The sequence below is a fragment of the Lingula anatina genome, chromosome 3 (genome assembly GCF_051362555.1).
Source record: "Lingula anatina isolate TDL-2025a chromosome 3, LinAna3.0, whole genome shotgun sequence".
NCBI classification, from domain to species: domain Eukaryota; kingdom Metazoa; phylum Brachiopoda; class Lingulata; order Lingulida; family Lingulidae; genus Lingula; species Lingula anatina.
The window spans coordinates 16,473,734-16,498,188 of NC_141769.1; the positions used below are offsets into that span (position 1 = coordinate 16,473,734).

The following is a 24,455-nucleotide window of genomic DNA, read 5'->3' on the forward strand; positions in this document are numbered from 1 at the left end:
AAATGCCTTTTATTTTTTTGAGCGCCCTCTATAATAATCACCAATCGATTTCAATGGCGTCCCTCCCTCCGATGTAAACAAAAGAGAAGAGAGATAATTTGACTGCAAAAATCAGCAGCATCATGATAGAGAAGAGCTCTTTGCAGTGGTAAATGTACTATCACAAATGATGCCACAGTACGTTTTGTGATATCTTTTGATTAATATTTTTGTGAATAAGAATCAAAGATTTTAGATGTTGTGTGCACTCTGACTGGACAATGACAAAGTCTGTCAGTGTCAGAGGCAATGTCATTGCTAATTGACACTGTAACATTTACATTGTGGCCATGGCTCATTAACATGGCATTGGAATTATTTTAGACTCATTTTGCAAAAACACGATAAGTTTTAGCATCATGGCAAATTAAACACGATAGATACTCAATAGGCTGATTTCATTTCATTTATTTTTTTTTCTTGCAATTATAGTACCTGTACATGTACCGGTACAGTGTAGTTTGTCAATCTGTTAAGTTGACTTTGATTAAAGTAAAGAATAAAACATGAAATGCGAGTGCTGCTATTTATAGTACTTTTACTACAAACCCTCCTTGAGTACATGTATGTCCAAGTGTAGAAATAGTTAATTCCCTTGTTAATTCCTCGATCCAGTATTATTCACATGCATACTAGTACATATTTACATAATTGAGTCAACCATCAGACAATTGTGTAAAATATGCTGTTCAAAGAACTTAAAGTAACATTATAATATCTGTTAAATATTTTGCAGAATTTCACCATGAGGGGAAATAGCAAGATCTTTTCAATGGTTGGCACAACAATCAGCAGATAAAGTCATGATTTTGAACCTGTTTATGCTACTGGTGGCAGTTCTGCCCTATGTCATAGCAGAGATTGGTATGTATCATTATGTACGTCTTACATCATTTTTATATCATTATTTCATTTTATATTGTAAACATTCAGATGTGTTCACATCTGGTGAATAATTACTTAATTATTATTTCTACTTAATTGATTAATAATATATTTCTACTCATTGAAGACTGGGTTCTTTTTGTATTTCCAGAGTTTCAGTTGCAGCCCCAGTCCACTGCAGTGGTCATTGGTCGGGGTGCTGTCCTTCACTGTCTTGGAGTGGACACTGATGGAGGAGGTCATCTCTCTGTGGTCTGGTCAATGGACGGAGCACCCACAGCAGCCAAGACCTCAGTCTTTCAGAATAACTCCCTTTATGTGCCAAATGTTCAACAGTCAGACTTAGGTATTAATGTGATGAAGTGTTCCCTCTTCTCCAATGTTTAACCCAAGTTTAGGTTCAGTATTTTAAATTATGATTTTGTCTCAGAATTTGATTGCACAAAACACAACAAGTGTGTGTGTGTGTGTGTGTGTGTGTGTGTGTGTGTGTGTGTGTGTGTGTGTGTGTGTACAATGATAATTCTAACACCTTGCCTTTACAAGTAATCTTGAACTTGGAGAGAACAGAAGCTTTGAAGTCATAAGTCACAAATAAGTAAACATTGGCATTGTTTCAAGTAAATATGTTCTAATATTTAAATATATTTAAAATTCTATTTTAATCAAGGAGAGTATACCTGTACCTTGAGAGTAGGTGGAGACCTGAGTAGTGAGAGAACAAGCAGAGAAGCCACATTACTGGAAGCATGTAAGTGTCACAGACAGGATGACTTGCAGTGGTGGATCAGAGGATCTTTATCAAAGAATTGTTCATCCCTGAGCCCTACATATTTTAGCAGTGAAATTATCATTCTCTAATGTTTTATATAAAATTATCCTTTTGTATTGTTTTATATTTGCCTCCCTCCCCCTTAGCAAAATCCTGGATCTAGCTGCCAGTGGCTTGTCAGGCATATATGTACATGTACTTGTAGAAATTGTTTTTTGTCTCTATATCTGAAAAAGAAGAGACAGACAGACAGGCACCTGTGGGCATTAGAATTATTATTTACATGTAGGACGGTGTAGATATTTATAATCATGGTCATTTTGTAGTCCTTATATTTTAATTATTTTTTAAAATGTTAAAAAGATAAATGTCATTGAATAAATTATGAATATCAAAGTTGTTGCTTGTTTAAACAGAAATGTAAACCCCACAACATCATATCATGTTAAAGAGATGAAATCACATGTGATTGTTGTTTTTTTTCTCTCTCAGTCATCAAAGACTTTGTCATTGATCCCCAACCTCCTGCGACAGCAGTACATGTTAACGGCACTGCTCAGTTTCACTGTGTCAGTGGCAAGAGTGCCCCGCCCCCTCAACTGTACTGGGAGAAAGATGGAGCCTTGTTCACTGAGGGGGCCCAACACATAGCAGTCTTTGGAAGTATAGGTCAGTACAATAACAGGCACGTAGCCAGGTGGGTTCGGGGGGTTCGAAAGAACTGCCTCTTTTGCTGGGAAAATGTCCACTCTGGGTAAAATTTGATCTAGGTACATGAAGTTTCAATGGGAAAATGTCCACTTTTTCAGAAAAAGAACCCCCCTTTTGAAATTGCTGGCTACAGGCCTGAATAAACCTGCAAGTGGTTACCTGCAGAGTTTACAGCACAGGTTTGTTGGAAACTGTGTCATTGCCGTTTTTAAATGACAACCTTTTGAATTGAATAGAAATGAAGAGAATGGATTGCTCTTTGAAATTTAAAAGTTTTCTTATTAATTTTTGTATTTCATTTAAGTAAATTAATATGTAAGCTGTTTCAGCTTGAAAATGATAATGATTATATTTATTGTTACTTGTTTGAGTTAATTTTGTAACATTTTAAAACTATTTTATTATTATAATTTAGATTATACATGTATATATTTAAAATTAGGTCTTCTGCAGTAGGTTACTTTTTCCTCCATAACACCTTCTTCCTACATGAAATGTTTTAACACTTAATTTTACCCATTGAAAAGAGAAGGAAATGTATGATTCCACTGCTACTGTATTATATTGGATCATCTTTAGTTAAGCAGGCACTGAGAAGAAAAGTGAGAAGAAAAGTATCCAATTAAACACTGCTCAAAGGAAAGTGGTGTTATAGAGGAGATAATACTTTTATGGGATGATTATATATTGTTTAACATTTAATTTGTATTTTGTTCTTATTTTTCATTTAACAGAGGGTAAGTGTAGATGTAAAAATATTCATTACATGTGTGGCACCTAGTTGCAGAGTTGCCAGTTATTTGAGCTAACCTATACATACTGGTATAATGCATTTTTAACCTACATGTATATATTAATATGTATATACATATTTAACATATATAATTATGACAATGCACACTTTGAATGAAATACATGTATATTCTGCTTATATGATACATGTAGTTCAAAATAATTGACTAGGTTTCATTAGAAGGTACATTGTAAACCAGATTGTAAATGGTCCGTTTAAGCCCCGAACAGGAGTGTGTCATGAAAATCAGTTTTAAGACTTACTGCAAGAAGTAGACTGTTAGTTGACAATACATACTAAAGGAAGTCCTGGGGTAGACCAGGTGTTGACAACCACCTGCTTAGTGAGCCCTCAGTTGATTAGAGTCAGCTCAAGAAAGGAGAAAACACATGGACTTAAATAATTGAGTGAGGGCAAAGGCTCCTCAATGCAACCTTTATGTTTTATAAAGGGATGCCATTGGCTCCCTAGCATTACCGGACAATAAAATCAGAAATAATAGCTTTAAAGCTCCATGGTGTGACTTTGACATTGAACTCAGTCTAAGCTACTGTTTTAAGTAAGTCGAAAACCATTGATTTTCTACTCATTCCTGAAAGGGCATGAGAAAAAATATTTGATCAGTAAGCTGTTTTTCAGTGATTCATAGAATGGACTATTAACCCTATGCTTTTTATGTGCACTATTTCTCCATAGATGATAATGTAACTAACAGTCCTGGAGGTACGAGTAACATTCACTTGATGTTGCATGTGGATTTTGGGAAGGATATTAAGATAAAACTTAGCATGTCAATAACCATAGATTGATGTATTTCTTTCTTTCAAATCTTTTAACAGTTTGAATAAATTCCAATGGGAAATAAGAGACCTTTTATGTGAAGCTGAAAATGTTTTTGACTGCCATATGAATTTACAAAAAGATATTTTGTAAATGATAAAAATTAGTTTTCTGAACATGAATAATTTTATCACTCAAATTATAAGAAATATCATTTCTTTATATCTGGTGTGGGTTATCATGATATTGCAAAATGGAGTATATTCAATTCTTACTATCCTCACAGTAATCTTTTACTTATAAACTAGTCGTATATCTAAATATTTTCCTTCAACTAACATTAGCCAGAGCTTCAGAAGCGATGTGGGCCAGTTTTACCATTTTCAAATTACCCCACATTTCTGCTTGTCACATCTGAACTTCAGGGAAGTTTGGAAGAAGAAAAATATGCCCATCACAAATGATGTTAAGTTTATATGAACTACTGGGTTCATGTATACCATATGCCTTTCTAGGGAGACACAAAATAAGCATGTCTGGATGTATTTTTGTGATAAGTACTGTAAACTTCAATCATACTTGTTGCTGAATGCCACAGTTTGAGTTTGAAGACTGCTCATACAGAGTATTGAGCTTTGAAATTGAAGAAACTGTCCCATGTTGAAGTTGAAGCTCAGGTTAGATAGCACTGCACGTGTGACCAGCATCTGTAGGCAATAGTATGGTAGCAGTATATGTACATGTGTATATTCTTCTAACAAACATTAGGCCTGGGATTTTGCATGTTTTTATTTTAAGGTCCATTGTCAACTTCACCTTGTGCTTTTATGCTTAGTACTGTGTCGGAACATTTTCCATTTTTTTTTTTCAATTCTTTTTTTAAAATTGGAATGATTGCTAAACATTTAAACTTGGCACATGCATTGTGGTATGACATTGGTTTTTAACCACAAAACTTGCTTTATTTTAGCAAAGAACCCACACTTTTTTCTTTAAAGTTTCAAAGAAGTAATTGATTTCAACTCAAAACATTGATTTCAATTAGTAACTAAATTGAGAGTACTGATCATTTGCTTTTAATTGTCACAAATGTTATAGTTATGACCTTATACACAGACTTAATTTCAGCATGTTGCAATGTGGCGGGGTATTGAATTTATTTAGCAATGAATTTTTAAATCAGAAAAATTAGTGTTGATGAGTGTGCACATGTGATGATAAGCTTAATGCTTTTAAATGTATCGTTTCCATTATATTGATCAGTCTATTTTAAAAGTACAGTAGATGTAAGACCAATTCTTATTCGCTAGTGCAGTATATAATGAAATTTGATGTAGCCTCTTCAAATTAATTTGCTAGGTATTTAAATACTATAACTTACTTTAATATTGTCTTACAAAGACTTTGTTGTTGTGAAAGTCTACTATTTATTTTCATTTTTATAATTCAGTGAAGCATCAAAACAGGTGTTTGTAAGATATGTATTGTTTTAATTTTTCATGTTCAGTGTCAAAAACATTTTTCTGTTTTGTAGGGGATGGCAGCATAGGACAGCTGACATCACTGCTTGAATTTAGAGTCACAAAATCTCATGAAGGATGGTACCGCTGTGTTGCTAGAAATCCTCTCACCGGAGAAGAAAGAAGGAGCAAGGAATCAAATCTTACTGTGTCATGTTAGTTTGTCAAATCTGTTGCATGGTCTTGTTTTTTTCTGATTTTTGAATTGAAATTATGCAAAAGAAGCATTCTCAATAATTATATTGCCTTTCCGAAGTTCTTTCGATATCCAGAACTGTTCAGCCTGCCAAAAATATCAATCTCAGATCATTGTAACAGTATATTTTGCTTAATAATTTGTCATTAATCATAGAACAACACATGACACGAAAGACATCATCTATGAGAAGGGTGAACAGTATGAATTGCACTAAACGTTAAGAATACAGTCAACATGTTTAATGCATAATTTCTTCACTGTGACTTAATTTTTGTCCTACAATTTCAGATGAACCTGTAGCACCATACATTCCCCGTGGCGCTGACTTGCAGTCTTTCATGTATCTAGCAGGAGGTGTGCCATATTCTCTCCACTGCCCAATACAGGGATGGCCCCAGCCAACTCTCACATGGTATAAGAATAGGCATATTGCCAAGGCCACAACAGGTATGCACCTGTATGCCAATGGTACACTAGCCTTCTCCACTGTAGATGGCAGCACCGAGGGCCTCTACTACTGCAGGGGAAGTTATGGGCAAAACAGCATTATGTCTTCAACTTTGAACATTTCTGTGGCAGGTAATTTGACTAGTTAATATAATGTTTATAGCCTGAGTGCTAATATTTATTATTAATAATTAAATTTCTTCATCAGTTCATAGTTACTGAAAAAGAAAAATAATACTTGAATTAATTTTTAAAGCAGCATCAAACATAGCAGATAACAGACTTTTGGCACATTCACAAAACTGAACCCACTTATGCTGTGCGACACACGTTGTCAAGTATTTTGATTTGGCCTAAAACTTGATTAACAAATTTCAATCAAACCATATAATCTTATTGTATCAAATATTTAAAGCAAATTATAAAATGGGTTTTTCACCTTTCCCTCAGTCAGAGTGCATCAATTAACAATTGATAGGTAATTAAAAGGTTTTTCAGCATGATAAAAAAGGTTTAAAATATTGCGACAAAGAAATGCCTTTGTCAGCCAGAAATGTACAATTTAAAGAGTTCCTGTTTAGAACACAGTTACTGTAATTTTGTAAACCCAGAGATTTTGTAGCTGAAAAGTTGTCAGAAAACACTGCAAATATTTTTTGGAAAAGTCCATACACTTTTGTTCCTGCTGCAGTTTTAGATGCAGAATTCAAACAAGAGCCTCAAGACGTGGAGGCAATGGCTGGAACGGCTACTACCATTCACTGTCAACCACCGCGCAGTGTCCCACAATCCTCTGTTACCTGGTACAAGGACGGCACAGAATTTCAGCAGCGATCAGGGGTGTATGCAGCCACTGTATTGCCCAGTGGAGATCTCTATTTCTCCTATGTCCAGAAGGCTGATGAGGGTCAATACATGTGTGTGGCTGTTAATCCTCATGCAATTCCTCAGACAAGGGCATCTAATCCTGCAGTCCTAACAGTTAAAGGTGGGTCTTTTAATTGCCAATACAGCACTGTGGCTATAATTATGTTGGTCATTGTCTTGTTTTAGTTCTGTGTAGAAACTATTCTTTTTATTTTGATTAATAAATTAAATACACATAAAGCAGGTCAAATTGGGATGACCATGTTGTCCATAAATCAACAAATTGTCCACTTTCCACTGACCACTATCTATCCAGGTATATGTACTTCTCTGACCTCTGTCCACTGATCTGACCCACCATATCATTCAGGTGTTACTCTGTATATAAAATGTGGTTGAAAAGTCAGCATTTATTGCCTGTTTATAGAGTCTTTGGATGTGCAAGCAAGACCTGGTAAATGAATATGGGCTTTGTCTGAGGATAGGAGATAGAGAACGGTGGAGAATACTGACTCACAGACCTTTGACAAATCATGCAAATTGGAAACGATACTTAGTGATGATGATGATGATGATGATGATGAAAATGATGATGATGATGATGATGATGAGACAGTTTTAAACTTGTAGTTAAAATTGTGCTGAACACTAGTGTGTCCTAATGCAGTTTCTTGAACTCTATTGCAGGTAGACCATTGTTTGTGCTGCCTCCTGTGCCTACAGAGGTGATCAAGAACCACTTGCTCCACATGACCTGCAGTGTGGAGGCTGACCCCCCTGCCCAAGTAGACTGGTTCAGAAATCAAGTGAAGATTGTTGCCAATGACAGAACGCAGTTTAGGTGAATATATGAACAGATCTCGTAAGAGAAGTCAGGCCTTTAGTCTGGTGGGGTGGGGTGGGATGGGGGGGGGGGGGGAAGGGAAAAACTGCCCTGTTGGTTGGAAAAAGTCCACTCTCAATTAAAATTTGGTCAACTAAGAGTGTAAAAAGGTCAGTTTTCAGAATAAGAAACTCCCATTTGAAATTGGTAGCTACATGCCTGGAAGTGCAAGCTCAATTAAGATATGTTCTTTGATAAGTGCTCATACTGTATTTAAAAATTATGCATTTCTTTTATTCATTGTACAGGGGCACATTTTATATTTGGATGAAAACTTACAAACACTCTTCCTTTAAGTTATAGTGGTAATTTCACTTTCAGCCCAAAATGAAATATTACTTTTGAAAAGTAGTAGTAGGTTAATACTCATGTTTAACTTTCAGGGACTCAAACCAAGAGCTTTACATCACCAATGTGGATAAGCTGAATGAAGGCATTTACTACTGTACAGCCAGAAATATACATGGAAATGCTAAAAGTGCTGAAGTATTTGTGAAAGTGCTAGGTTTGTATATTACTGGTTATTTGCGATAGCTTTTTTAGCTAACTGATTTTATAATTATATTATGTTGATTTTTACAGATGCATGAGAAGCCTTAAACTTAAATATACCTCTAAGTGAGGGAAAAATTCTTATTTATGAGTCACTCATATAGGAGTTAAACAGCAGATTTTTACTTGTGACAATTAAAATTGAAAATATAATTATTACTCAAAAAGAAGCTTACAGATTGTTATTTTCTTAGTGGTTTTAGAAAGGGCGTGCCTTCATTCCCATTATTTATTTTCAAATTTTGTCTTTTTCTATTGTCTCAGTTTTGTTTGTCTTTTTTCAGTTCTGTGCATGTTGTTTCAGTTCTGTATGTATTATTTTAGTGCCCCCAGAGATCATGCAGACAGTGCCCCACCTGGTGAGAGCAGAGGGAAGCTACACACAGTTACAGTGTGGAGTATACGGAGACCCCTTCCCAGCTGTCACTTGGGCACAAGGTGAAACATAAAGAATGAGAGAGAGAGAGAGAGAGTGAGAGAGAGAGAGAGGAGGGTATCCTGTCTGTGTTTTATTACAACAGTTGTTTTTTATTTGTGGTTTGAATGTGTGTAGATATTAATGTCATTGGTCTAGAAAAAAGGTTCAGCAGTATAAAATGTGTTATTTGAAGGTCTAACTGTGACAGGTGATAACTTATTAATTTATTGTGATGTTGATGATAATAATAATAACAATGATGATGATGATAATGATATAGTTGGTGGTGATGATTGTGATGATGTTGGTGATGATAATCATAGTAATAAAAGTAACAGTTTTTTTTTTAATTCTGATTGATTGATACAGCTAGTGTGTGTCTGTGTGTGTGCCCATGTGTTTGTGTGCAAGCAAGTGTGTGCATTTGTTGTGTCTACATGCACCCATATTTAATACACATTTTATGTCTTATGCTTAACATTCTGACAGTGTTGTATTGCAAACATTTTCCAGATGGACAGCCAGTTCAGTATGACAACAGGAGAGTACTGGAGGGCACTCAGCTCACCATCACCTCAGTGACTACCTCAGACCAGGGCAACTATACCTGCACTGCAACTAACAAAGCTGGCTCTAAACAAAGCACTGGGAGTCTCAGGATTCAAGGTAGGTCTAATAATTCATGGTAGGTCTCATAATTTTTGGGAGAGGTCTCAGGATTCAGGGTAGGTCTCATAATTTATGGGAGAAGTCTCAGGATTCAAGGTAGGTCTCATAATCTTTGGGAGAAGTCTCAGGATTCATGGTAGATCTTATAATTCATGATAGGCTTCATAATTCATGGTATGTCTCAGGATTCAAGGTAGGTTTCATAATTAATGGGGGGCCACAGGATTCATGGTATGTCTCATAATTCATGGGAGGTCTCATAATCTAAGGGTGGTTTCAGTATTCTTTTTGTACCTAAATCTGTAATTTTTCACTTCTTTATCTGTTACAAATCATTAAACTTATTGTGATTGTTTATGTTTGATACAGTTTAAATTTTATCATTCCCTTAATTCATTATATTTCAAACAAAACAGTTTATTTCTCATCTTCAAAAGAGCACTAAGAACAAGATGTTTAAACAGCATATTATCCAGAATGCTTTTAATTAATACAAAGTTTTACTTAGTCAAAATCAAGGTTTAATTTTATAACAATCTTTTTTTATAGTACCCCCTACATTCACCAGCTACCCAGTGGACCTGGCGGTCAATAAGTCTGACCGGCTGGTCATCCCATGCCAAGTGTCTGGAGTGCCAGAGCCTGTGATATCCTGGAGCTTTAATGTAAGTGCCTAGGTGTGGTCATGTTTTGTTATCATGATAGATTTAATACATGTTTTACTTAGAATTAAAAGTTTCAGATTTAATGGTGTAGTTTTTGTAATTGGATATTATTATATAATTTGTTTATGGGTAAATTTATTAAAATAAATGTTGTTATAGAAATAGTGATGGGATTTAGGAAATTTTGAATTATGTTTTAGACTTATACTTGCTGTAGATCAGGGCAGTTGTCATTGATATACAATTTTCAATGGTTCAAGTGAACGTCATTCGTTTTTCATGGCAAAATATTTTTTAAACCAATTATAATTTATTTTTTTATATTCCATATGCCTCAATCTAACAAACACTATATATAATATCAATAAAAACATTTGTTGCCTTTAATTATTTTGATAATATTAAACTTAAATTTACAAAGAGAAATTATAATGAATTTAAAGCATCAATTTTGTAACATAAATTATAAAAACATTATAATAGCAATTATAAGAGAATTAATGCCATCAACACTCTCCTCTAACTAACAGAATTTTTCAGAGAGTGAATTTATGGGGTGCACTAAAAACTAGAGCAAATATTGCTCACAATTGTTGAAGACCTTCAGTACCTAGTCATTTTCTACTATAATTTTTGTAACCTCCTAGCTTTTGCACAGATGACATAAATCTAGAACTGCAGTTGTATTCAGTTTATTATGATTCCATCTTTCAGGGGCACGCTCAGCTGCCAAACGGTGTATCATTATCTGCAGACAAGATGGCGCTAACCATCGCCTCAGTCGATGAAGTGCATGATGGGACATTCACATGTATGGCAGACAATGGTGTGGGAACCAGACGGCATTCTGGGACAATTTTCGTACAAGGTAAAAATAACAATGATTTCTCTCGCATTGAATGTACATTTACAGAAAATTTAAAAAATGTACATTCATAAACAAATAAACCCTAGGACTCTTGTTTTCCAGTTTCAGCATCCACTGTTTTTAAAGGCATATATCTGAATTTAACCTTGATTCACTCAAAATACAAGCAGGTTCATATTGAATTATTTCTCTCTGATCAGTGTTTTGAAAAATACTATATGGATATTAGTACATTATATTAAAATATATTTTCAGTCCAGCCCACCATATCTCACATAGAGGGCAGGACCATAGTGGGACGTGGCAAAGATCTGACCTTGACCTGTGTTGCCGTTGGAACCCCAGCACCAAGCTATACCTGGTACCACAGGGGTACCCTGCTGGCACCAGTCAGTAACAACAGGATCCTGTTCCCCTCTGTCAACTCTGTACTTGTGAAATATGTTACACAGAATGACTCTGGTATGTAATACTAGCACATGTATCTCTGCCTTCAAGATGTTCTTTTCTTTTTATTTATTTATTTTTGAATTAATTTTTAAAGTATTCATTTTGACTTATCTGATAAATAGGCAAGTCTTTATAAACCTCTTGACTTGCAGATCCATACAAATCAATAATTTTATAACTCAGTCAATAATTTTATCTTATGTTTTTCATCCTAGGTGTGTACAGCTGTCAGACACAGAATGCTGCAGGGAGGTCCACATACAGTGTACATGTTTACATCAGAGGTGTGTAACAGATATCGGTATCATATGTACATGTAAAATATCATAAGGAAGTGTTTGTATATTGTAACAGTTATAAATTTAATGGTGATTTCTGATGTCATAGGTGTGGCCTTGGATTCAGATTAATTTTGAAATTTATTTCGAATATATTTTGGTGGTATTTCATTAAAAATATTGCTGAATATTTGGGTTAAAGTTAAAAGATATTGAATTTGAAGAAATGATGTGCATGTGTGTTTATAATATAAAGAGAGAGTATATTGTCTGTATATTATTTGTAACTCTAGATCCTCCAAGACCACCTGTCTTACAGTCAGCCGTGCCGGTGTCTCCTAATTCTGTCAACCTCACCTGGGTGCCAGTGCAGCAAGACACAAATAACGATGTGTCCTTCTTTGTGGTACAGTACAGAGAAAAGTAAGTATGATGTATGCATGTCAGGTCCATAAATAGTACAATAGTCACAGCTATATGTAGATCAAGGCCAGAGAGGGCAGAACATTTTTATTTTTATCAAAACATAGAAAGATAGTTTATATTAGTGCATTTCTAATTGTTAAATGGTAAATTTGACTTCAGAAAGCCCCTGTTTAAGCTGTTTTTCTCATGAAATGGACATAAGGAGTAATCATCCTGAAGTCTTACCATGATTTGAGATAGTAATTAATTTTGTTTGATGGCCAGGATACAGTTATTTTCAAAATGAATGGTGAAGTAGACATTTTTCATTGAAGGAAAATTTCAACCCCAAAGCTGTTATTATGAAAAGGATATTAGATGTCAATGTATTAATTTATGAAATCTCTTGCAGTGTTGGCAACATTGTTATTATAATTTTGGTGTGCATTTTTTTCACCAGAGTCAAAGCAGATTACTTAACATTCCATCACAAGGTGTCAGCACCAGCAGTTTCCTATGAGCTATTTGGCCTATCAGCAGGGACAGAATATTTTGTGCGGGTACTGGCAGAAAATGAAATAGGCACTGGAGATCCCAGCAACTCTCTACTTGTGAAGACATTTGAAACTGGTAAAAAATATAAGACAAAAGATCAGTTGCAAGAATATTGGCAGACGGTCATCTCAAATTTTACAAACAGCAAATATAAATAATTAAATTCCTTTAACAATAATTTTAAATGTCTCAGGAATTACTGTTCATACTAAAATTGTGTAAATTTGGTATTGGTATAGAGCATAGATCTGTGTCAGTCATCTTTGAACTTTTATTGTATGACCCCACACACATGCACACATGCATTCATGTGTGCACACACACACATGCACATATACAGTTCTTAACATCCTTGGACTGACAGTGAATGTGAACAATCATTTCTTTACATCATTGTTATTTTTTGTAAGCTGTCTCAAACACCAGCTAGGTGCCTACAGTGCAACAGAACACAGATGTTCAGAAGTCTTTTATAGCTAATTAGACCTCCATTGTAACTATGGGATGGCATTTACAATCATTTAACCCATTTCAGCCCCATCGGAGCCACGCAACTTCTACATTACTTTCATCCAAGCAAACTCTGCCAGTCTTTCCTGGGAGATTCCGTCCACCAAGAGTGGTCAGATCAAGTACTACCAAGTCCACTTCAAACCAGCCAATGACACAGAGGCTGAGTACACTGTAGATGAGGTAGGTGAGCCACAGCCAGCCACTCATACGTACACCATCACTGGATTGAGGCCTTATACATGGTATGAAGTCCGAGTGAGAGCAGCCACAGTGGAGGGTGGTGTTAAACTGTGGGGAAACTTCACTGCTCTTTTACATGGACAGACTCTCCAAGCAGGTACGTGTAGTCATATTTCTTATTCTAACTGGTATATATTTATACTGTATTGTTGAAATCCCTTTTTGTAAAAATTTTGATGTCTGAACAATAGAACTTAATTGATAAGTTGGTATTTTTTAGATGGAAACTCTTGGTCCATTTTAATCCAAAACGTGCTAGTTCTCTTAAACAAAATACTCACTACACATACCCATCAGTCTATAACATAAACAATTTCTTACCTCACATTTTTGTGAATGACAAGCAAAGCTGCAGTGTTTGTCAAATTAATTAAATAAATAATTATGTAATTTGTGGATTTTTTTAATCCTCTAGTTCCCAGTGCTCCAGTGACTGGCCTGAGAGCCCTGGCCATATCCAGCACCGCCATACAAGTATCCTGGAATGTAAGACAAAGCGCCATCAGTGGCTAACAAATTGTCCTTGAATTATAAAAAAGGTTATCTTAGAGTTAAACAGGATTTGAAGTTCAGTGGAGATCAAACTTTTTGATCAGTTAATGAATGTCTTTAGAAATATGTTGGACATCCCTTTAAAGGTTAGCCTGGGGACTAGCAACACACAAATACTTGCTTCAGAATATTACTACAGTACTATGATGTTAAATTTTGTCTCCCCAGGATAATATGGTTATCTTGCTTCAATGAACTGCGGATTTTAATTCATTAATCCTTGCTTTTCTCACAGCCAATAGGAAAAGAGGATAGAAATGGACCAATTACACACTACAGAATCACATATGCAGAGGTCAACACCGTGGCAACCTTCAACTTGACAACCACTGAAACATCAGCTACCATAGCAACCAACCTGTTACCATGGAGATCTTATAGCATCAGCATCATAGCATATAATGTCATAGGTGCAAGTCCTAAAAGTGCAGCGGTAGAAGTGAGGACTCTGCCGTCTGCCCCTGCAGGAAGTCCCAGGCGGATTTCACTGAGTGCACTCAGTTCTACCTCCATTCAGGTCACGTGGCAGGTATGTCCACTTTTACAGGTCAGAATATTTTTACCCAAAATTCCAAATAAAAATGGACCCAACTGCAGACATTTGAATATATGTACGTAAATAGACAATTACCCTGCACCAGACACAAGCGATTAACATTATGCATCTTTTAATGATGATTTGTTCTCGTTTTCCTATTTGCAGTGCTGTTTATTCACAAATCCCGATCCTCACTTTTTTTCATACAAGCTATATGCAGCTTTTCACCTTGCACACCAATGGGCACAATATGAGCAAAAAAAAAAATTTCCAAAATTAACTTTAGACCAGTTAAGGTACTTTCTCTCTTTTGCAGCCTGTGGAACACAGCAAACAAAATGGAGAGATCTCAGGGTACAAGTTGTATGTTGTCACACAGAACACCTCGGAACCCAGAGTGATCACAGTGACTGGGAAGGATACACTGGCTGCTAACATTAGGTACTATTCTGACACATACGTACAGCTGCTTGACTTCTCTGGTTTTATATTCTGTATAGCATACTTTTTCCTACATCTTTCTGGTAAGTTAGTAATATTAAGGTAATTACTCACTTAGAAGAAAATTTATTGATATAACCTAAAACAGTGTTTGGCTGATGAAATTGTTATGAGAGAGAAGGATGAATTGTCACTCTGTATGGTTGATAATGCATTTAAGACATAGCTGTTCTTTTGAATATTCTAGCAACCTGCAGGTCTGGACCACCTATAGTGTCAGTGTATCAGCGTACACACATGGTGTGACCCCTGAGGAGGGGCCAGTGTCTGCAGCTTACACCATCAGAACCAAAGAGGGGCGTAAGTATGTTAGGAATGAGGGCAGTTTAATGTGAAATCACTTGGGAGAGTGAAGGTGGGGGGAGAGTTTTAGTTGTACCTGTAGATGCTATTGCGCCCATCTCCAGATTGTACGTAAAATACAGGTGCCCAAGTTGATTATGTATATACAACTCAGTGACTTCTACCAGGATTACGATAATATGTGCTTGGCAATTAGACCCCATTCCCAGAGATTAGATCGATCTACTTTAGATCGACCTAACTGACTGGGGGTTCACGCTAAATAGCTGTCAGCCGAGCAGGCACGAAAGTTAATTACCCCCTTACAGCTTGTAGTAGTCAGGACAGACATTTAAGCTGGATTATCTGACAGCAATCTAGTGAGACTCCCCGCGGGGATAGATTGATCTAAAAGCTCTGGGAATACGCCCATAGTCTGACAGTTAGTCTGCACCTTATGTTTTCATAGTCATTTGCAGAAAAACACTCATACCACAGATGACACTACTGCAAGTGACCCACACTGTGTATATCTGGTTATATTGTAAAGTCACCTGCAGTTTGAGTAAATTCACAGCTTTTACATGGTATATGAGGGAGAGCATGTGTATTTGTCTTGGGGAGAAACTTTAGGGTTGCCAACAATACTGAACTAAGTGTTTTGGGTTGAGTGGACTCACCTTCAGCACCCTGAGCCCTAATATGAAGACATCTCACTGCACATTAACTGGATTATGTCACCTTACCCTCTTCCTTTCTCTCACTTCCAGGGCCAGGACCAGTAGAGGGTCTCACAGCCACAGCAGGCAGCTACATGGTGGAACTGTCATGGCAGCCACCACCTGAACCAAGAGGAATTATATCTCAGTATGTCATCACATATTATGGCATACCAATTACTACTACCACAACCACAACTACTACTACTGCTACTACTACTACTACCACTACTGCCAGTTCTACTACTGCTTTTAATACAACAGATGGGAGTGAAACTATATCTGACAATGGGATGAATATTTCACTGACAGTGAGCACCACAGGTAAAAGGCATTTATATTTTTCAGATGTAAAAAAGTATTTTTGTTACATGTTTCTTAGTGGTATTCCCCAGGCTTTTTCCAGGCCAGGCATGATTCATGTCCAGCTTCAAGCTTTTTCTTTTTTTATAAACTGTCAATATGTACCCTTGTATTCTTGCTTGCTTTGGTGCCTCAAAGGAGGAGAGTTGATGTTTTGAGCAGTGGCATTTTAACACCTTAAAGAAATAGAAGTTGTTAGTCATTCAGTTATTGATACTATGCATGGAGAAGTAGGTGCTTAGCATTAAAACTGTAAGATTATGATATATTTTGATTAAGAACCACCCTAATTGCTGTAACAATGTAAAGTAGAAATATGGAAAAAAATCGATATTATGCTTTTCACAAGTGCTTGCAGGGCCACATATTATATAACAATCCCAAATTTAAAACATTCTTTGCATCCTTTTGAGTCAACTAACAATAAAATTATGATTAAATTTTTAATTTTACAGAATCTCAGAGACTTGTCCAGAAAAGAGACGTGGAGCAGTTGAACACGTCTGTCTCTATCAGCACACCTAACACCAGTATTACAATAAGCCTTCTTCAGGCTAACACCAGGTACACCTTCAGTGTTCTGGCTCAAACTGGGGGTGGCCTGGGACAGACAGCTACAGAAGTCACGGTGGAGACCTGTAAGTACCTTTAGTTATTGAATCACACAGCTTCTAAACCTATTACATATTTTGTGTAGCTACAAGTAAGATAATACTTAAAAATAATAATATGTTAAAAGACTTACATAAGACCATTCAGTCTGGTTGTGTGGTACTTATGGGAACACATTATAGGAACAATGCATTGTTATTTGAAAAACGTTATAACATCCACATGTAATTTTTTTGAGAATATAAACAGTGCATTAAAATCTTTTGGAAAATCAACTAATATATATAACTTTATTATATGTATATATAAGGTACATTTATAACGTTTGTATTATATTCCAGTGCCCCCAACCCCTGCCCCCACCATCCCCACCAGTGTACCCCCCACTACCCCACCTAGCACCACCACCACACAGCTACAGAGAGACACCCCACCCACCCCAGCCCCTCTGCTGGACCCACGGTACCTGCCATATGTGATAGGGGGTGCTGTTGCTGTCTTCATCCTCATTGTGGTGGTGGTGATCCTGATTGCCTGCTGTTGTCGCAGGAAGAGAAGAAGGAAGGACTCTGGAAGCAGATACTGTGAGTAGAAATTCTCCAACGAATAAACGGTTTTATTTTCTGGATGAGGGTTTCAGTTTTACTCTGGTTAAGAAAATTGCATTCAATTTGACATTCTGAAGTTAGACCTCTATTAAACTCAATTTTAGACTAATACATGGCTGCATGGCAATGAACAGCATTACAATATTAGGTCATTAAATGGAAATAGATGTTTTGGAAAAAGAAGCTATTTACCCTTTTTTATTGGTGGATTCAGGCTTTTTCATGATTTATCATTTTCAGAAACGGCATGACATTATAAAAGATATGCGCTTTCTGACAGGAAGTCAGCTATAATTTTGCAAAACATTTAATTAAGCAATGAGTACTACCAACAAAATATTTTGGCAGAAGAAATGATAAAATCACATTGTTCAATTTATCAAGTAAATATTGTAGGGGAAAAAATTGTTCATATTTTATTCCTTTACTCAGTTCTTATATAAAATACATTAGCAAAAGTCCTGTGGGGCTCAAAGTGTGCCTCTTCTTGAGAAAAACTGGGTAATTAATAATTATTTGTAAATGGGAGTTGGGGGCCCACTCTGCCATATCTAGCTATGGTTACACACTGTATACTGTAGTGAAAAGTCTCTCTGTCAATCTGGTCTCTGTTTTCCAGTCATCCCTCCCAGCACTGCCAGGAACATGGACATGCAGCTGGAGGTCCATAGTCCTGATAGGCCAGGCAATATGAATGGGCAGACCAGGCCACAACATATGCTGTGGGAGGACTCCTCTGATACTGACCATACCCCTGACCCGTACAGGTGAGATGATATGAAATGGACCACATCCATGACCTTTATAGGTGTGATAATAAGGCATTGACCTTACATGTACCCCTGACCCTCACAGATGTGATAAATAAATATGAAGCTGACCATGCTCTTGTCCCTCATAGCAGTGATAATATAATACAGACCATGTCTGTCCCTCACAGCAGTGATAATATGGCACTGAACTTGTCCCTGTCCCTCACATCTTAATTAAGTAATGTGATACTGACCATACCCTGTCCCTCACAGCTTTGATAATGTGATACTGACCATACCCCTGTCCCTCACAGCTTTGATAATGTGATACTGACCATACCCCTGTCCCTCACAGCTTTGATAATGTGATACTGACCATACCCCTGTCCCTCACAGCTTTGACAATGTGATACTGACCATACCCCTGTTCCTTATAGCTGTGAAAATGATAATGATAATTAGATTGACCATGTCCTGTTATGAGGAAACAAGCTTTTAAAAGTTTTTTTTTTTTTTTTTGAAAAATGAAAATAAATTAGTTTGTTTAGTTTTTTCTTTATTTAAAGATACTATAATACTTGTACATGTATCACCTGTCTAGTACTTGTACTTAGTATCTGTCCTAAATTGTATTTTAATTTTTATAGATGTTTTGGTTTTGTTACTTTGAATTTGGCTCTCCTATAACTAGGTGAACTATATATTATTTATATATTTATTAATAATTATTATATTTGCCAGTATATATTTATGTCTCAGGCTACCTGCCTGTCTGTCTGTTACTTATTATCAACCATTTTTGCTCAATCAACAGAATTTTGTTTATAATTTTTATCATAAATAATTAGGGTTGTTTGTTTGTTTGTTTGTTTCATGTCCAATATATAGTATGCTGTTATTGTTTTAAGTAAAGCCAAAATAGATACTCACGCTATACCAAAATATGTTATTGTAAATACTGTGTTTGACATAAACACACTATTAGTGAAAAATGGACAGGATTATAACAATCAGCATGTGAAGGTAAACATTAAGTCCCAGTAACTTATATAACAGTAACCTGGCTGCTTATCTTATCTCTGTGCACCATATCTAGGTACAGGACAAACATCTAGGACACACACACACACACACACACACACACACACACACACACACGTGGGCGCACATGTGAGAGTGTGCACATATGCACGCACACATACCTGCATACTTGAAAGTGAAATAAATGGTTTTATTTCGTTTGTTTAGTTCTGTGTTTGAAAAAATGCTATGAGATGAGCAAGAAAGTGTATAATCAAGCTGACAAATTAGCAAATATACAAGGTTCCATGTTTTCATGGTAAGCCTTATCTTTTAAGTGCCCTTCACATATAAAACAATTATATTGCATGAAAATTTGTAATGTAGTATAACATCAAATCATTGTGCAGAAAGGCTCTAAATTACAAGAAAGGGCAATAATTGAGTTTCATTCCCTTTTTGTCGAGTTAAAACATTGATCTAACATGTGTATTAGTGATTTGGTTATAGTACAGTACAAGATGAAACTGCAGTTGGCATGAAGAAAATATATTCTGTTTGATAAAAGACTTAAAAGCTCATCATTTTGGATTAATTTACACCTGTGAAGTTTTGCTTTAACTTTCAATATGTTTCATATGTTTATACTTAGATGAGTCATTTATTGATGCTTCCTTATCACTTTATCAGGACTATCCCATCCGAGCCAGTACAAATACACACGTTATAATTAGATACTTTCTATATCCACAAATGACTGGTTTGATATGTATTTACTTCCTGCAGACAACTCATATTATAATAGCTTCCTTATCTGATCTCCTGACTATTTTAACCAGGTCAGTACAAATATACAGTACTTCATGGAGCACGAAGGGTGAGTGTGTTTCTGTGCATGTGCATATGTATACCTGTATATGTACAGGTACATACGTGTACGTGTAGTTGAGTGAATGCCTGCATATGTGTGCAACATGCATATGCCCTGTATCTGAGTTTGTAAATACACATTTACATGTATCTTCACAAACACAAAAATACAAATGAATGTTTTCAAGCAGACATCAGTGAAGGAAGGCATAGTGTCTATGCATACTAATGTGTCCACTGTATTTGGGCCACGGGTGTTCATGGACTGACTACGTGTACAGTACCTATGAACCTTGATATGAGACATGACTTGTACATATGAGGAGAACAATCCAGTACAAAGTGGGTTACTTTGTCTCATACTTATCTGAATATATGGGACGTGGTGTTTATAGTACATGGTGGTGATGGTCTTTTGACCTTTTGTAGGTTACGGAGCAGTCACACATTCCAACAGCCCTCTTCAAGTGGGACGTTAAGTACTACAGAGCAGGAGTCCTCAGTGTTATATGCTGCGCCAAGGGGGAGGATGAAGAGATATGTGAGTGTTACAGGATATCAGATGCCTGTCTTATAGCTGTATCTTATATCTGCTGTGATTTCAGGTTTAAATGATTTGATATATACTGTTTATGTACTGTATATCTGTTTAAATGCATACAGCAAGAAGAAACTGGGAAGTACATGTATGTACAGTAATGATTGTTGTGTGTCATGATCGTGATCTTAATCCTTAATGTCCTACCGGTAGTTAAAGCAAGGGTTTATACTAACTCCTTGGTTAAATGAGTGTATGCCAGTGATGTGAGAGTATTGTGCAACATAAATTATTGATGACAGCTAGCTTTCATGGTTGTATTAGCTACAGTGAACAAGAGTCTGAAGTTGATAAATCTTCAGTGTCAGTACCTGTTGTACTAGTACTTGTTTCATTGTTTATAAAACAATGACAGTAATCCAAACTGGTTTTGTACTGTTTCCAGTAAGGTATAAAATAAGTGTGTGTGGTTGTTAATTTTCAGACCAGCCCCCAGCGTAGGTCAGGCCTGGACACCATTCACGACCAGACGCCTAGCCTCTCCAATGGATCACATGGTAAGTCACATGATACATGTCTGCTGTTTGTGAGTGCACTCTCATAAAACTTTGAAAAAGTATGGTTAGAAAAAATTTTGATGATTGAAAAAAACAGAAGATAAAAAATTTGGCACTGCCTTATATAAACATTATATAGTGTGGAAATGAAGGGGAGAGTGTGCATAATTATGTAGTGCATGTGCGTGCACTTACACATGCGCATGTGTGTGTGTGTGATTGTGTAAAAGAGAAAAATCATACTCTTTGAACTGCATTTGTTTAGTAGTTGTTTTCCTCCAATTTTGTCCCTATAAATCTTAGTGTATTATATCATCTATCCTGACTGTGCAAACTGTGTGTAACACCTGTATGTATATAAAGCCCAGTAAATAATTATTGTTTAATGTTCCATTTCTGTCCCTCATAGTCAGCGGCATAGTAAACCCTAGCTATAACCTGGACATAGAGAACAACCTGGACAGGTCAGGGGCAGGGGTCACCATGAAGGGCAAGGATGTCTCTGCTGGACCTCTAAATGGAGGACCACGACCACAGGTAATACTTGTATGCTCTATTTTAGGTGACACACTTGTTTATTTCTGGGCAGAGATATATCACTACACCCTCTTTACGTATATTGGTAAGATGTGGGCATTGCATGGATTTTGTTCAAGTTACTGTACCAAAGGAGTGTAGTGGAGAACCTATATAATATTGAGTGTACCACCATGGCTTGACTTATATTGAAATTAATTATCAGGAACATTTTTTACATATTTTTATCAGTTCTTCTTTGATTTAGCCAATCTACAACTTATTTCATCGAATAAAGTAATGATAATTACTAGAGGGTGACCAATATTTCATAAACTTTTTCCCAAATTACCATACTAAGCAGGTTGAGAAGGTGGATTTAATGCTATCTTCATTCTCACAAAATATGGGAATTAGTCAATACATTTTATATCATTAAATTTCAGGGTAGAATATTTTTGCATTATTATTACTATTTAGTATTGATTTCATTTTTTTTTTTTATTAAAAAATAAAATGTTGCAAAAAGTATTTCTTATAGTGTACATATTTGAATTACAGGGTGAATATACAACGAAGAAGAAGAATCGTAAAATGCGTAGTGACAGTGCAGCTGCTATAGCAGCAGAGCGCAATCGCAGGACCACACTTTTGGCAGAAAACGACACAGAATCATTGATCAACAATGAGTCAGTGGTTGTGTATGATGAAAGAACAGCACTTTGAAATGTGAAAGGATGCTAAAAGTTAAAACAATATTTTAAATCTCTCTCGTTTTCTCTTCCTCTCTCAATATATATAATACTAATACAGTACATTTATATCTATATTTATCTATATAATATATAGCATTACATATGCTCATTGATGTATGCAGATAATCTTGCCATAGGCATATAAGTAATATAGAAGTCAAAGCTGGTTCTTTTTACATGATTGCTTTTTTATGCTTTAATGCTTTAAGTCTCTCTGCATATATCTGCATGTGTGTGGATATGTGCATGGGTGCATGTATGTTTGTGTGTGTGTGTGTGTGTCATACTGATACTTGAACTATGCATTAGGGAAATACTACTAGATATATGGACAGTTATTGTCCAAGGCCATTTCTGTACAGAAAACTGTAAAATGCCTGTAACATTTACTTCTGAATCATTTTGATTGATGGATCTGATTACCAAGTTAATTGCCCTAAAAAGTGAAATATGAAAAAAATGTCCATGACAAAATCTAGTCAAATTGAGCTTTATGTCTCTTTTATTAGTTACAATCAAAACTGATTTTATTTTTAGTGTTATTTCTTACTTATTAAGTTTACTTGGATGCATATATTTTTTCCAATGCGAGATGAAAAGATTGAGTTGTAGTCTAAGAACATAATTTAATCTTCCCTAGATATTAACTGTTTTAGCATGTGCAACTGTATAAGATATTATATTATATTATTATTATAATAATCATGTGGGTGCTGTGGATTATTTTACACTTATCTTTGTATATCAAATGAACTTCACAAGATTTTATAATATACCTTATGAGATCTGGGCTGTGCCCTTCCTCCTGTAATAATGTATAATCTTTATTATGATAGCCTACTTACAATCATGGTGATCTCCACATTACAAGCACAGGAGTGATAAAAAACATTGACATTTTGATGTAATACTCTTTGTATTTAAAAGAAGCTACTTAATTAAATGGGATTATGTATGAAAATTCTCCACTCTGGCTAGCTGTAATATAGTATAATGTAATGCTGACTGCTTGCTGGTTGAGGTTTATGACAATTATTATGACATACAGTACAATTTAGAACAATTCTTTTTGATTCTCTTTCATTTTTGTTGGGTGTTTCTATTTTTAGAAACTTTTGGGGTGTAAATTATTAATTTTCATATTTATTTGAGTTGCCAATACCGCAGGACTTTGTGATTGTCTCATAAGCAATATTCCATTTAAAATTTGCTGTGTATTTACCGTCCACACACTATCTTGCCAAAATAATTATTTGATGGTTTTGTCGTTTATCTGCTACTATGTGTCACTGCTGTGACACCTACAGGCTACTAGATGTTTTGGTCACATTCTATAATTCTAGGATTTTGTTGGATGTTATGATGATATGCGTGTAAAATTTACTGATACTTCAGTATAATTCTTTAATGCTACTTTATAAGATAATTCTTTTTGAGGCTGTAAAAATACTCTGACATCCATGTCTGACAAATGATAATTTGAATTTCTGTATACTGTTATGTTTTTGTTTTAAATTTTGCTCTTCTATTGATTTCTGTTGCCTTCCTTAATATTATATTCCATCATGTGTAATTGTATGTAACTTTTATTATACAATGTTTATTATTAAAATTATTTTATTATACCCAGAAATCTAATAAATAAACTGGAATTTATGATTCTAAAAATGTATATATTATATATATTATTTATAAACGGTGTACATGTAGCTACTAGCAGTATTAAGTGCCAAGAGAAGTCCATTTGCAGCTAATGTCGAATT

General features: G+C 35.6%; 1 protein-coding gene across 2 annotated transcripts; it reads left to right on the forward strand.

Annotated features, from left to right (window-relative positions):
* Positions 1 to 24,364, forward strand: LOC106159515 (contactin-6). 2 transcript variants are annotated; one of them, XM_087008477.1, is made up of 31 exons: positions 1 to 148; positions 776 to 903; positions 1,076 to 1,270; positions 1,595 to 1,675; positions 2,189 to 2,365; positions 5,515 to 5,655; positions 5,988 to 6,278; positions 6,838 to 7,134; positions 7,701 to 7,854; positions 8,280 to 8,401; positions 8,773 to 8,886; positions 9,380 to 9,532; positions 10,085 to 10,200; positions 10,915 to 11,068; positions 11,324 to 11,530; positions 11,734 to 11,802; positions 12,090 to 12,219; positions 12,662 to 12,831; positions 13,292 to 13,606; positions 13,925 to 13,995; positions 14,297 to 14,590; positions 14,916 to 15,040; positions 15,288 to 15,400; positions 16,153 to 16,425; positions 16,920 to 17,102; positions 17,418 to 17,660; positions 18,304 to 18,451; positions 20,756 to 20,867; positions 21,349 to 21,421; positions 21,831 to 21,958; positions 22,499 to 24,364. In XM_087008477.1, the coding sequence occupies exons 2-31, from the start codon at positions 843 to 845 to the stop codon at positions 22,661 to 22,663; spliced, it is 4,875 nt and encodes a 1,624-aa protein (XP_086864603.1). In that variant the 5' UTR covers positions 1 to 148; positions 776 to 842; the 3' UTR covers positions 22,664 to 24,364. The 2 variants fall into 2 exon arrangements, with proteins under 2 accessions (XP_086864603.1, XP_086864602.1); XM_087008476.1 differs by having other exon boundaries at positions 25 to 177.
* The last annotated feature ends 91 nt before the right edge of the window (positions 24,365 to 24,455 follow it).

What these genes read in the sequence shown, in the direction of transcription:
- LOC106159515 (XM_087008477.1), top strand. Translation starts at nt 843, where the DNA reads ATGATTTTGAACCTGTTTATGCTACTGGTGGCAGTTCTGCCCTATGTC. An exon ending in TGTTCAACAGTCAGACTTAG is followed by an intron (nt 1,271 to 1,594) that starts GTATTAATGTGA and finishes ATTTTAATCAAG; the next exon opens with GAGAGTATACCTGTACCTTG. An exon ending in AGCTGTCACTTGGGCACAAG is followed by an intron (nt 8,887 to 9,379) that starts GTGAAACATAAA and finishes AACATTTTCCAG; the next exon opens with ATGGACAGCCAGTTCAGTAT.